At 35.9% G+C, this 15,836-nt stretch overlaps 1 protein-coding gene across 3 annotated transcripts in view; it reads right to left on the bottom strand.

The window, feature by feature from the left end:
- Positions 1–15,836, bottom strand: part of ACER3 (alkaline ceramidase 3) — a 165,695-nt gene that overhangs the window by 88,532 nt on the left and 61,327 nt on the right. Inside the window, exons 1-2 of one of the 3 annotated variants that reach the window (XM_054524855.2) lie at positions 10,922–10,984; positions 7,478–7,635 (exon numbers count right to left, since the gene is read on the bottom strand). Coding sequence is in view for 1 of the 3 variants with exons in the window: in XM_024255600.3 (XP_024111368.1) it covers positions 10,922–11,032 (111 nt within the window). In the remaining 2 variants the exon portion in view is untranslated. Of the gene's footprint in view, positions 1–7,477; positions 7,636–10,921; positions 11,033–15,836 lie in introns of those variants that run through there. The other 2 variants (XM_024255600.3, XM_054524856.2) reach the window with 2 other exon arrangements.

The following is a 15,836-nucleotide window of genomic DNA, read 5'->3' as shown; positions in this document are numbered from 1 at the left end:
GTCTCACTATGTTGCCCAGGCTGGATGTACCATTATTAATGCGGTTAACTTTGATTACTTGTAAACAAGATGGTATCTGCCAGATTTCCCCACTGTTAACATTCTTCCCTTTGTAAATAATGAGTAATCTGTGAGGAGATACTGTGAAGTTGTAATTATCTTGTTGACCAAACACTCTGACCCAATAGTTTTATATTCACTGATGACTCTTGCCTAAATCAGTTATTTTATCATTCTGTTTACATTTATTAGTTGGCATTCTACTTGTTTAAAGCTTTCTCTTCTCACCCCATTTGTGTTTTTTAGGATCATAGGAACTCATGGATTTTTTTTATACCACATGTTAAAATCTATTACTGTTATTTTTCAGATTATTAAGTTCAGATTGTCTTGGTTTGGCCAAACTGCCTTCTGTGTTACTTTGACGTGATTCCCTCATTTTTTTTTTTCTTTAGCACTTTCTTACTTTCTGACAAGACGTTCCAGGCTTATCTTGTACTTTCCCTGCCTTAGCCCAAAAATTGGCCACTTCTCCAAGAAGTTTTGGTTCCTTTCAGTGCAGAAAGACTTAAAAACCAAAGCCTAGCACTATTAATAGGTATGTTCGTTGCTACTAAGCCGTCATTGCTCCCAGGCCCTTTCAGACAATAGAGCATTTGAAATCAATAAAAAAAAGCATGCTGATACCTCTAACTCCAATCCAGTACCACAGGGTTTTTTCCTTGCCTTCGCTCATCCAAATCTGTATCTCCCTTCTTCCACAGTGAGAATCCTAGCTCCTAACAATATCAATATAGGTTTTCAAGGCCAGACCTGCTGGCTCACACCTGTAATCTGAACACATTGGGAGGCTGAAGCATGAAGATTTCTTGGGGCCAGGAATTCAAGACCAGCCTGGGCAACATAGGGAGACCCGTTTCTACCAATAAATAAATAAGTAAGCCGGGTGTAGTGGTGCACACCTGTAGTCCCAGCTACTTCAGAGGCTGAGGTGGAAGGATTGCTTCAGCCTGGGAGGTTGAGGCCGCAGTAAGCCGTGATAGTACCATTGCATTCCAGCCTAGGTGACAGAGCAAGACCCTGTCTCAAAAAAAAGTTTTTCATTTCCTTTTCTAATGCAATGGGTCAAGCCTGTAATCTCAGCATTTTGACAGGCCAACGTGAGCGAATTGCTTGAGCCCAGGAGTTCCAAACCAGCCTGGGCAACATGGTGAAACCCCATCTCTACAAAAAAATACAAAAATTAACCAGGCATGGTGATGCATGCTTGAAGTCCCAACTACTAGGAAGACCAAGGTGGGAGGATTGTTTGAACCCTGAGGTCAAGGCTGTAGAGAGCCATGATTGCACCCCTGCATTCCAGCCTGAGCGGCAGAGTGAGAACCTGTCTCAAAACAACAACCACGACAAACAAACAACCCCAAAAAACAAAATCCTAAAATGCATACAAAGACAGCTTCAGAACTGCTATACCTATACCACTACCAACAATAAACATATAGTAAATAAACATAGCAAAGCGAGGTTTTCTTTTGTTTTCAGATTGGGGATATGTAATAATAATACTATTTCAAAAGTTAATCAGATTTAGTCTGGATAATCTAGTTACATTTTTGAATATGTGAAATAGTAACATACTTTTGAAGTAAAAATACAAACATACATACTCAGAAGTGTCACTCTCTCCTCTATCTTTTCCACACCATTTCTACCCACCCCCTGCAGTAGACAGTTTCATTATTTTCTGGTTCATCTTATTTTTTGAAAAAATAAGTAATGTGTATATTTTCTTTTTATTAGCAAAAAAGTTGTATACCAACTTTTTAAATATTATTTTACATTCTCATCTTTTACTTACTTAACATATCCATATCAGTTCAGTGACATTTCTCATCCTTTCTACATCTTCATGGTACTTATGATGTACATATACCAGTTTATTCAACCAATTTTCGTAAGTCTGTTCACATTATTTTGTAATTACAAATAATACTGCAGTAACCTTGTGTACATTTAATTTTGAACTGTTGATGGCATATCTTCACAGAAAATTCTTAGAAGTATGATTGTTGAGTCAAAGGATAAATGCATATATAGTTGTCAGATATTGCCAAATTCAGCTTCAAAAACTGTGTTCTCATCAGCAATGCATGAAGAATGCCTATTTCTCCCACAGCCTTGCCAAAATAGTGTTGTCAAGAGTCTGACACTTTGCCCATCTAATAAATGAGAAATAATGTATCAGTGTAGTTTTCATTAGCATTTCTCTTATTAAGTAAACTGAATATTTTTTCTTATACTTGTGAGCTATTTTTTATATCTTTCTTGGAGAATTTTCTGTCTTTGACCACTTTTTCCTATTGAATTTTTCATCTTTTTATAATTCAATGCTTAAAATTATTGGCCGGGCACAGTGGCTCATGCCTGTAATACCAACATTTTGGGAAGCTGAAGTGGGCAGATCACTTGAGGTCAGGAGTTCAAGACCAGCCTGGCCAACATGGGGAAATCCCATCTCTACTAAAAATACAAAAATTAGCTGGGCATGGTGGCGCATTCTGTAATCCCAGCTATTCGGGAGGCTGAGGCAGGAGAACTGTTTGAACCCAGGAGGGGGAGGGTGCAGCAAGCAAAGATTGCGCCACTGCACTGTAGCCTGGGCAACAGAGCGAGACTCTGTCTTAAAAAAAAAAAAAAACAAAGAAAGAAAAGAAAAATTGTATATTAGGGATATTAAACCTTTTCTTGTGAATATTTTTACCATGTGGCCTTTTGCTTTTGAGTTTGCTTATGCTATTTTTTGTCATGCAAAAGCGACTTTATTTTTTAATACAACGTAAATGTTATATAACAAGTTTTTTTATTTTACATAATTTGTCAACCTTTTCCTTTCTTATACCTGAATTTTGAATCATAGAAAGTCTTTCCCCAAAGATTCTTCCCCATGTAAGAATGCACACACGTTTTCTCCTAGTAGTTGTAAGATTTTTATTTTTACTTTTAGCCTTCTTATCAATTTAGAATTTATTCTTATGTATAAGGCATACATCCAATTCTTTTCCTCAGCATCATTTATTAAAACCATCATCTTTGCCCCAGTGACTAGAGATGCCATCTTTATTAATACTAAACCCCAATATAGGTTTGGGTCTACTTCTGTACTTTTTAAAAACTCCACTGTATGGTCTATCGGAATATCAGTGCTATAATATTCTAATTCTAATCTACTCTTTGCCTGCTACCATACATGTAAGAAGTGACTTGCTCCTCCTTGCTTTCTGCCATGATTGTAAGGCCACGATTCCCCAGCCATGTGGAACTGTAAGTCCAGTAAACCTCTTTTTCTTCCTAGTCTCGGGTATGTCTTTATCAGCAGCATGAAAACAAACGAATACAGGGTGTTTTGTTGTTGTTTTAGGAATTACTTTTGTATCAGTGCTATACTAAACCCCAATATAGGTTTGGGTCTATTTCTGTACTTTTTAAAAACTCCACTGTACGGTCTATTGGAATATCAGTGCTATACTATTCTAATAATTTGTTTTCATATCTGGTAGGGCTAGTACTCCCTCAGGGCTCTCCTATTTTTTAGGGATTTCCTAGATATCCTCGCATGTTTATTTTTTCATACAGACTTTACTATCAACTTGTCTAATTCAAAGGAGAAAAAAGCTTATTGGTATTTTTATTAGAGTCATTTATGTTATTTTTTTCTTGGTACCACTGATTTATGTCTCTATTTTGTTAATTTCTGCTTTTATCTTGATAATTTCCTCCTTTTAATGTTCATTTGGTTTACTTTGTTGTCTTGTTTAATTACCTTTTGAGTTGAGGTTTTAATTAAATTTTCTCCTTTCACATTTTCTCTTTTATTTTCATTAAATGTTTAAGTCTATGAAGTATCCTTGATGGCTGTTTGAAATAAATCCCCATAGATTCTGATATGCAGAGTTTTCACTGCAAATATATTTCAGAAATTCCATAATTCAGTTTCCATTTTCCCTTTTAACCAATAATAAATAGAAGATTCTATAATTTCAAATAGAAGCCTTTTTCTAGTTTTTAGTTGTTGATTTCTAGTGTAGATGCACTGTGATCAAAGAATGTTGCTTTAATATTTCTACTTCATGGACATTACTGTTTTCTTTGTTTTTTTTTGGAATTTTTTAAATTTTATTTTTTAATTGGCAAATAATTGTACATATTCATGGAGTACATAGTGATGTTTTGATACATATAATGTACAGTGATCAAATTAGGGTAATTACTATATCCATCATGTTTTCTGTTTTTATGAACATTCTAACTTGAGACGGGGTATAGTCTCTATTATCAGGATGTAAAGTTCAGCATAAATCTTTAAGATCTGCCTTATTAGTTGTGTTGCTTAGGTCTTCTTAAATTTTTTTTTTTTTTTGGTCACTTGACTTCTCTTGTACCTAGTGTAGCATAAAATCTTCTATTATTTATCTGTTTTTATTTCTTCTTGTGCCCCCCCACAATTTCTGCCACATAAAGGTGGTGGCTATATTATTTGTTACAGAGACATTAATAACTGTTATATTTTCATTGTAAATCATGGCTTTTAGCATTATAAAGTGCTTCTTTGTCACATATAATGCTTTTTGAAGGGAATTCTACTTTATATGGTATCAACATCACTACCCCTGCTTTTTTATTATTTCTATTTCTTTGATATATTTTTGCTCATTATTTTATGTCAAACTTTTCTAAATCACTTTGTTTTAGGTGTATCTTTTGCACATAGCATAAACTTGGGTCTTGCTTTTGCTTTGTGAGCCAATTTGAAAATCTTTTTTTTTTTTTGAGACAGGGTCTCACTCTGTCACCCAGGCAGGAGTGCAGTGGTAAAATCTTGGCTCACTGCAGCCATGACCTCCTAGGCTCAAGCAATCCTCTCACCCCAGCTTTCTGAGTAGCTGGGACTACAGGCATGTGCCACCATGCCTGACTAATTTTCTGTAGAGACAAGGGTTTACTATGTTGCCCAGGCTTGATGAAATATATCTTTTTTTTATAGTTAAGTTAAACAACTCTGTCATATTGTTTTATTATAATTATCACGTTTTATTTTATATTTACCATCTTTCCCTAAGCAATGTGTCTTTTTCACTTTTTTCTTTTTTGTTTCTTTTCTTTTCTTTTTTTTTTTTTTTAAAGAGACAGGGTCTCACTATGATGCCCAGGCTGGTCTTGAATGCCTGGGCTCACACAATCCACCTGCTTTGGCCTCCCAAAGTGCTGAGATTACAGGCATTAGCCACTGTGCCCGGCCCTTTTTCACTCTTTAAGATAAATTCTTTTGATATTTAGGAAAGGGGTGCAATATGGTTTGGCTGTGTCCCCACCCAAATCTCATCTTGAATTGTAACTCCCACAATTCCCATGTATCATGGGAGGAACCCGGTGGGAGGTGATTGAATTATGGGGGTGAGTCTTTCCCATGCTGTTCTCATGATAGTGAATAAGTCTCACAAGAGCTGATGGTTTTAGAAAATGGGAGTTTTCCTGCACAAGCTCTCTCTTTGCCTGCCACCATTCATGTAAGAAGTGACTTGCTCCTCCTTGCTTTCTGCCATGATTGTAAGGCCATGATTCCCCAGCCATGTGGAACTGTAAGTCCAGTATGGACTTTTCTTCCTTGTCTCGGGTATGTCTTTATCAGCAGCATGAAAACAAACTAATACAGAGTGTTTTGTTGTTGTTTTAGGAATTATTTTTGCATTAAGGCTTTTTCAGTACTCATGACTGGATGGACATTCTAGTACAGTGTGGCCGGTAGAACTTTCTGCAGTAATGAAGATGTTCTATATCTGCACTGCCCAACATAGTAGTCACAAGTCATATGTGGGTATTGAACACTTGAAATGTGGCTAGTGTGACAAAGGAACTGAATTTTACATTTTATTTAAATGTAATTAATTTAAATTACAACATGTGACTAGCAGCTACTAAATTGAACAGTGCAGTAACAGTGGATTAATCAGGACAGAGTCATGTGTACAGTATTCAATGAGTATTTGTAGGTTTAAAACTGTTTTTCTATAACTAGAGCACCTGGAGAACAACCTGGTTGGAATATAAAATACGTGGCTTATACTTCCTCTTCATTTTTTTTAGAAAATGCTGCTCCACTGGTATTTTCTTTGTATATTACTGATAAGGTCTGATGCCAGTCTAATTTTTGGTCCCTTGTAAGTAATCAAGGCTTATTTCCAAGAGCTTTGACAATAATTTCATTTTTACAATCCAATAGTTTTACTAGGCTCTATCTCAAAATTGATCATTCTAAATCAGTTTACCAGGCAAAACTGGACCTTTCAATATACATATTAAAGTCTTTTTTCATTTCTAGAAAGTTGTCTTGAATTATAATTTTAAATATAATTATGTTCCACTGGTTTCCCCCATGCCACCTAGGGACTCCAATTATATGCATGTTGGATCTTTTCTGCTTGTCTTCCATTTCAATCCTTTTCTCTCTGACCCTTTTTATTTCTTTATCTCCTTTTAATTTTCTTGCTTGTTTCTCTGACTTTCTACAACAGCCCTTATTAAATATTCAGTAGACTCTACTCTCCCTCAAGCACACTGTAATTTAGTCTTAATTTCTTTATTAAGTTCGATGAATTCTAATTTTGTTTCGTCTTTTTTGAGGAGAGGAATTGAGCTATTTCTGTTATTAGTTTTTACATTTTTGAAACATTTCTTTGTTTGAGGCAACTTAATTCAGTTAGGAGTATTGTATTACATCTTCCTTCTGTTTCATAGTTTGCTGTGGAGAAGAAATTCTATCACCCAAATGGTTTTGATTCTCATTTTCTGTTTTTACCCTAATTTTATATGGAAATAGGCTGCATGTTGGGGGGTCTATTTTATAGAGAGAGTAAAGATTTTAAGTGGCTTACAAGATTTCTAATTGAAGACTGCCCACTTCAGTCAGAATAGTGAAGTTTCATATATATATATATGAAATATGTATATATTTGGGGAAGCAGTGAAGGGGGCATAAAATAATGGGCAAAAATATATAAAAAATACATCAAAGAAATAGAAGTAATACAAAAGCAGGGGTAGTGATGTTGATACCATATAAAGTAGAAGGAGGTAGAGACACAAAAAACCCTTCAAAAAATCAATCAATCCAGGAGCTGGTTTTTTGAAAAGATCAACAAAATTAATAGACCGCTAGCAAGATCAATAAAGAAGAAAAGAGAGAAGAATCAAATAGACACAACAAAAAATGATAAAGGGGATATCACCACTGATCCCACAGAAATACAAACTACCATCAGAGAATACTATAAACACCTCTATGCAAATAAACTAGAAAATCTAGAAGAAATGGATAAATTCCTGGACACATACACTCTCCCAAGACTAAACCAGGAAGAAGATGAATCCCTGAATACACCAATGACAGGCTCTGAAATTGAGGCAATAATAGCCTACCAACCAAAAAAAGTCCAGGACCAGACGGATTCACAGCTGAATTCTACCAGAGGTACGATGAAGAGCTGGTACCATTCCTTCTGAAACTATTCCAATCAACAGAAAAAGAGGGAATCCTCCTTAACTCATTTTATGAGGCCAGCATCATCCTAATACCAAAGCCTGGCAGAGACAAAACAAAAAAAGAGAATTTTAGACCAATATCTCTGAGGAACATCGATGTAAAAATCATCAATAAAATAGTGGCAAACCGAATCCAGCAGCACATCAAAAAGCTTATCCACCATGATCAAGTGGGCTTCATCCCTGGGATGCAAGGCTGGTTCAACATATGCAAATCAATAAACGTAATCCAGCATATAAACAGAACCAAAGACAAAAACCACATGGTTATCGCAATAGATGCAGAAAAGGCCTTTGACAAAATTCAACAGCCCTTCGTGCTAAAAACTCTCAATAAATTAGGTATTGATGGGACATATTTCAAAATAATAAGAGCTATTTATGACAAACCCACAGCCAATATCATACTGAATGGGCAAAAACTGGAAGCATTCCCTTTGAAAACTGGCACAAGACAGGGATGCCCTCTCTCACCACTCCAATTCAACATAGTGTTGGAAGTTCTGGCCAGGGCAATCAGGCAGGAGAAAGAAACAAAGGGCATTCAGTTAGGGAAAGAGGAAGTCAAATTGTCCCTGTTTGCAGATGACATGATTGTATATCTAGAAAACCCCATCGTCTCAGCCCAAAATCTCCTTAAGCTGAGAAGCAACTTCAGCAAAGTCTCAGGATACAAAATCAATGTGCAAAAATCACAAGCATTCTTATACACCAATAACAGACAAACAGAGAGCCAAATCATGAGTGAACTCCCATTCACAATTGCTTCAAAGAGAATAAAATACCTAGGAATCCAACTTACAAGGGATGTGAAGGACCTCTTCAAGGAGAACTACAAACCACTGCTCAATGAAATAAAAGAGGACACAAACAAATGGAAGAACATTCCATGCTCATGGGTAGGAAGAATCAATATCGTGAAAATGGCCATACTACCCAAAGTAATTTATAGATTCAATGCCATCCCCATCAAGCTACCAATGACTTTCTTCACAGAATTGGAAAAAACTACTTTAAAGTTCATATGGAACTAAAAAAGAGCCCGCATTGCCAAGTCAATCCTAAGCCAAAAGAACAAAGCTGGAGGCATCACTCTACCTGACTTCAAACTATACTACAAAGCTACAGTAACCAAAACAGCATGGTACTGGTACCAAAACAGAGATATAGACCAATGGAACAGAACAGAGCCCTCAGAAATAATACCACACATCTACAACCATCTGATCTTTGACAAACCTGACAAAAACAAGCAATGGGGAAAGGATTCCCTATTTAATAAATGGTGCTGGGGAAACTGGCTAGCCATATGTAGAAAACTGAAACTGGATCCCTTCCTTACACCTTACACAAAAATTAATTCAAGATGGATCAAAGACTTACATGTTAGACCTAAAACCATAAAAACCCTAAAAGAAAACCTAGGCAATAGCATTCAGGACATAGGTATGGGCAAGGACTTCATGTCTAAAACACCAAAAGCAATGGCAACAAAAGCCAAAATTGACAAATGGGATCTAATTAAAATAAAGAGCTTCTGCACAGCAAAAGAAACTATCATCAGAGTGAACAGGCAACCTACTGAATGGGAGAAAATTTTTGCAATCTACTCATCTGACAAAGGGCTAGTATCCAGAATCTAGAAAGAACTCAAACAAATTTACAAGAAAAAAACAAACAACTCCATCAAAAAGTGGGCGAAGGACATGAACAGACACTTCTCAAAAGAAGACATTTATGCAGCCAAAAAACACATGAAAAAATGCTCACCACCACTGGCCATCAGAGAAATGCAAATCAAAACCACAATGAGATACCATCTCACACCAGTTAGAATGGTGATCATTAAAAAGTCAGGAAACAACACGTGCTGGAGAGGATGTGGAGAAATAGGAACACTTTTACACTGTTGGTGGGAGTGTAAACTAGTTCAACCATGGTGGAAGACAGTGTGGCGATTCCTCAAGGATCTAGAACTAGAAATACCGTTTGACCCAGCCATCCCATTATTGGGTATATACCCAAAGGATTATAAATCATGCTGCTATAAAGACACATGCACACGTATGTTTATTGTGGCACTATTCACAATAGCAAAGACTTGGAACCAACCCAGATGTCCATCAATGATAGAGTGGATTAAGAAAATGTGGCACATATACACCATGGAATACTATGCAGCCATAAAAAAGGATGAGTTCATGTCCTTTGTAGGGACATGGATGAAGTTGGAAACCATCATTCTCAGCAAACTATCGGAAGGGCAAAAAACCAAACACTGCATGTTCTCACTTATAGGTGGGAACTAAACAATGAGAACACTTGGACACAGGAAGGGGAACATCACACACCGGGGACTGTTGTGGGGTAGGGGAAGGGGGGATGGATAGCATTAGGAGATATACCTAATGTAAATGACGAGTTAATGGATGCAGCACACCAACATGGCACATGTATTCATATGTAAGAAACCTGCACGTTGTGCATGTGTACCCTAGAACTTAAAGTATAATAATAAAAAAAAAAAAACAGAAAAGAAAAGAAAATGAAAAAATGAAACTACTAGGAAGAATCCACTTTATTTGGTATTTTTTATTTATTATGATGATGCAAGAACATGACAGAAGACTGAAGTGATTTCACTACGTTAGGCTCTGGTATAGCTGATTTACCCATCCATCCAGTACTTATTGAGGAACACTAAACTGCCAGACAATAGGGACGGGAAGATCATTAAGACACAGTCCTCCACTTCATAGACAAGTGGAATATACGTAAGTCACAAAAGGTTGGATGGTATCCTTTCCAAAAAGTTTAAAACTATGCAAAACCATACTATGTATACTTCTAAGGATATATACATACATAGTATAAACGTGAAAACAGGAGGAAATCATAAGCATCAAATTCAGGATTGAGGCTAGCTCTTAGGGGATGGGCTGGGAGGCTGAGGGGGATACAATCAGGGAGGAATACAAAGGAGTTTTAATTTTATCTGTAGTAATTTCCTTAAAAAGGAAAAAGATCTGAAACGAATATTATAAATTGTTAGGACCTGACAAAACTGGGTAGTAAGATGTGTGGGTATATTTGTTATATTATCTCTATTCTTTTTTGTATGCTTAAAATATTTTGTAATTTCTAAAACATTTTATTCAAAATGCAGTTCAATTCACTGGCAAGGTTTTTGGAGTTTTAACTAAGAAATTTCAGAATATATTCAAGTTATGTAATAACACAAAATTGAAAACTGCTTTTAGAAATGAATGAGAAAAATGGCCTATTTGAATACTGTACATTTCTTCAGATATAGTGTTATACATACCTGTGAGTGCTAAATAAGAAGCAATGTACCGTTTTTCCAGACCGTCTCTAACACTCTGAATTGCACCGAACATTGGAGGTATAATCATGATCAGGTTACTCACTGTATTCCCTGTAAGAGAAAAACATAAGAAGACATTTAGGTTAATCAATAACACTTTAAATAAAGATACATTCATGTAGCCTTTAACAACAATTACACAAGTAACTTCTCAGAAAGACATTGGGAAGATATTTTCAAGGTGCTGAAAAAAAATTCTGTACTCACCAAAAATTTCTCACAATAATCCAAATAAAATAAAGATATTTCAGACAAATGAAACTAAAAATTTTCCACCAGCAAACCCACCAAAGGAAATTCTAATTTCTAAAGGCAAGCAAGAAAAAGATCTCAGGAAGAACCTCAGAGATACAGCAAAAAATGAGTTGGGGGAGGCAGCCCATACCGATGCACTGAAATTGTGGTCCATGGATGCAATATGACATGATGAATACAGGATTGGCTTAATTTTGTTACTTGGAATAAAAAAGCATACAAATTGCAGTTTACATTTTGTATGTCTCTTTAACATTTCATTTTCTAGTAATGTTTTAATTTCTAGTTTCTGTTTCTAGTAAAACATAGAAGGCTTAATTAATGGATCTTAATTTGATCTTTGCTCTTGTCTTCACAAAAACAAAGTGCAAACATGAATAGCAAAGGAATAGTAAAAAACCCCAGTAGAATTTATAAGTAAATAAAATGGAGAAAGAAATGGCTAAACAGTATTTTATAAATTTGATTATCAGAAGAATAAAGGGGCACAATATTTTCCAAATTTCAAAAGAATGATTTTCAGCAGAGGTGCTAATATCAAGACAAATAATCAATTCACTGAGAGGGGAGAAGAAAACATTTTCAAACAGTCAAGGATTAAAAAAATATACTTACAACATATCTTTTCTCTGGAATCAACTGGAGAATGTAATGAGTGCAAACAAGGAAATTGACCATGAGAAAGGATGACACGAGAGCTAAGAAACATGGGCTGCAACACAGGAGGTAAAGAAAAGGCTCAAGACTGCAAAAGGACCAGGGACCACACAGTCCATCCAAACTGTGGCAGGAGAACCAAGAACTGCAGGAAAGAAATTTCCAAGAAGAAAAGGAAGAAAAGGATAGACAATTTGATAAATTAAAAAATTTTGGGAAAAAAATGCCAATGGGCATTTGACAGAAGTGTTGGAAAAATTGTACTATAACTCATTCAACCAGTCCTCTATAACTGTAAACATTCAGGTTATTTCCCATTCTCACTATTACAAGCAATATTGCAATGAATAACCATATATATTTACAAGTGCAGGTATATCTGTAAAACAGACACACAGAAATGAGATTGCCAAGTCAAGAAATAAATCTATTGGCCCAAAAAGTAGTAAAAGAAAACATGGACGCATCGTTCTTTCTTTTACAATGAATAAGGATGGGTATAATTTTATGTTCTTTTGTATTTCTTCTCCTATGAAATGTATTTCATGCCCTGTGCCAGTTTTTCTATTGGTCTTTCCTTTTTCTATAAGAAGGAGCCCTTCTTGTAAAAGGGATGTTAATATTAACCCTATGTATTTGCTGTGGACAAATTTTTGGTGTTTTTTTTTTTTTTTTGACAGTCTTCCTCTGTTGCCCAGGCTGGAGTGCAGTGGCGTGATCTCAGCTCACTGCAACCTCCACCTCCTGGGTTCAAGAGATTCTTGTGTCTCAGCCTCCCGAGTAGCTGGGAACACAGGTGCATGCCATCATGCCCAGGTAATTTTTGTATTTTTAGTAGTCTACACAGAAAGAAATGTTACCATAGAGTACACTATCTGGCTTAGCAGTGCACATTATTTACATAGCCATATTGATATTATGGATGTTACATCCTAACTACTTATTTAGTAAAAAATTATGCTCTGACTTTATTGAGAAAATATAGTGGGGAAAGCAGGGATGGTATAAAAAAGTGAAATCCCCAACCACCAAAACTAGAAGACAACAGACAATATCTTAAATTTACAGATCCAGAAATAGGACTGTAAGCAAGTTATTCAGAAATCTGAAGCCAAATTAATAATAATAAAAAAAAAATAGCTGGCCAGGGGCAGTGGCTCACACTTGTAATCTTAGCACTTTTGGAGACCAAGGTGGGAGGATCGCTTGAGCCCAGGAGTTCTAGAACAGCCTGGGCAACACAGTGAGACTCATCTCCACAAAAATAAATTAATAAATAAATACACAAATAAATAAAATAAATGTTAACAAAGTTGTTGTCAGACTTCTGTTTCCACACAAGATCAAGAAACAAGAACCAGATTTATCCTCTTACCTGAAATAAGGAGAAGAGGGGAGAAAAGGGAAGGGGAGAGGAGACAAAATATATGAAACAACTATTTTCAAGACAATAGACATCAGGCAATGATTCCCAAGAAACCAAGAAACAAATGGAGGCCCCTGTGCTTGCCCCTAACTTACTGCCTGGAGTACTCAAGCCACAGCATAAGGAGGGAGTACCCACGGGGAGCTTGGCAGGCTCCCTGATGAGGAAACAAAGCGGTGAGTTCAGGAAGACCAAGGTGACTAGATTTCACAGGAGACAGTATATGAGAGACAACTTCAGAGAGAAAGAACTCAGGAAATCTATAAAGGGCCCCCTAACTATTCAGCAGAAGACTGATCAGCAGATGTGTAGGAGCAAACTAGTCAAAGCCAGGAAAGAATCATGGTGAAAATATTAGAGGGAACAGTACCAGGTGTTCACACGTAGCCAGTACACACATAGCCAGAAACAGTGCCTACTCCCACAAGCTGAATAGTAACATTTGTATCACACTGGGCATTGGATAAAGGAATCAAGAAGGCCTGGCTTCAGTAATAGGGAATAGCTAGTACTAGACTGAACCCTGTTCCAGACACACCTAACAAATCACAAAAGCAAAATCCAAAAGGATCAAACTGTTTCCAAGTAGCTTCACTGAAATCGAGAACAAAATTCAAGACTATTTATAGTAATACAAAAATTATTCAGCACCTAACAAAGTTAAAAAAAGCACGCTGTCTGGTATTCAATCAAAGATTACCAGGCATACAAAAAAAGCAAGAAACATGATCCATGAGGAAAATAATCAACTGGAACCAACCCAGAACAGATGTTAGAATTAGCAGACAAGGACTAAAACAGATCATATAAAAGGCTAGAAAATGCAAACTAATCTACAGTGACAGGAAGAAGATCAGTGGTTGCTGCGGGAGAAATGGTGGAACAGTTCAATGCAGAAGGAGGGCTTACAAAGTAATAAAATAAAACTTGGAGGTGAAGGATATGTTACTATCTTGTTTTTGATGGTTTCACAAGTATAAGCCAATGTCAAAATTTAATTTGTACACTTTAAATAGGTGCAGTCTGTTTTGTATCTCAATTATACCTCAATCAAGCTGGGTTTGTTTTTTTTTTTAATTTTGCTTCTGGGGAGTAGAATTGGACAGTGGGAAGCAAAGAAGGGTTGGGAAAGAGCATTGCCTTCTGGTTTTGTTAAAGTTGTTTAGCATTATCTAGATTTTTAAATCTTTTTTTATATGTTGCTTTGATAAAATAAAAATTAATACAGAAACCATTTAGGAGAGGGAGTAAGATCGTTGGGAATAGTTTCGTAAATGTATTAAGATTTGAGCTGGACCGTGAAAGGAGAGAAAGGAACAAAAATATGCTGAGCCTATTAAGTACCAGGTACTGAACTTTATATTTTACATGTGCTATCTTACTTGCTTCTCACAACTAATCTTGTGAAGTATTATTGTCCCTATTAAAAATAAACAGTAAAAGCAGGTTAAGAAATTATACAATTTACAGTATACAATTCCAAGTTCTCACAATAAGCAAATAGTGGTGGCAAGATTTTATTCCAGGTCTATCTGTCCTTATAGCCAATGTTCCTCTCACTAGATGTGCTAGCACAATGTTCACACAGAGGGTGCTTATTAATTATAATGTTTTAAAAATTATATCAGAGTATTTTATTCAGAACATATTAAATGAATTCCAAACTGTACAAAGAATAAAGTAATTTGCCTAGGTAGGGTATGAAAATGTAAGGTGGGGAGCCAGACAGATTGAGAGTTATATATCCAAACAGCAGTTATCAATAGTTTAAAGTAAACCTGTAGGAGATGTTGAATATTTTACCATTCAGGAGTGCCCTAAGATTCAAACTAATGAAAATATTTACTGATGACTAAGATAAAGCAATGGAAGCATGCCCAAACGTACAGATAATATTAAATTTAGCTGAAATGTCAATAGTATGGAAGTCAGTAATACATTTCAAATTACCTGGAGGCAGGGAGTGGAGGACGGTCTTACAAACTATATGAAACTCATTTAAGGACAATGCACAAGTTTTACAAATTAGAATGAAGAATTGCAAACCACAAATATAGGCTTGTTAGAGAGAGTAAGGACAATCCTGATAGAAAGTTCCAAAGACAGAAAGATGACAGTAGGCTATTCTGGGAGGAAAATCTGAATATACTAGTATTCAGAGGTAAAAATGGAAAGAGCTAGATAGTGGTCCTCCTACTTTTCTCTGCTTCAATTCAGCTTCTCATTGGGATGTTTATCTATTTGTGGCACCCTAAACAAAACAGAAATACTAAAGCATTCAGAGTAGAGACTCATATAAAGGCATAATATACTAAATAAATAAAACACAACATATAAGGAATGGAATGACTGCTATCTTCAAATATCTGAAGGATTCCTGGGTCAGAGTGACAATCTGAACACATAATTGCAGTTTTGGTGTTACAGATATAATTTGCAATAGCATCAAAACACATCACATATCTAGGAATAAATCTGACAAAGACATATAAGACATAATACTAATAAAAATCCCAA

This window comes from Pongo abelii, chromosome 9 (assembly GCF_028885655.2).
Source record: "Pongo abelii isolate AG06213 chromosome 9, NHGRI_mPonAbe1-v2.0_pri, whole genome shotgun sequence".
NCBI lineage: Eukaryota > Metazoa > Chordata > Mammalia > Primates > Hominidae > Pongo > Pongo abelii.
This window is presented reverse-complemented; position numbering and strand designations above follow the sequence as displayed.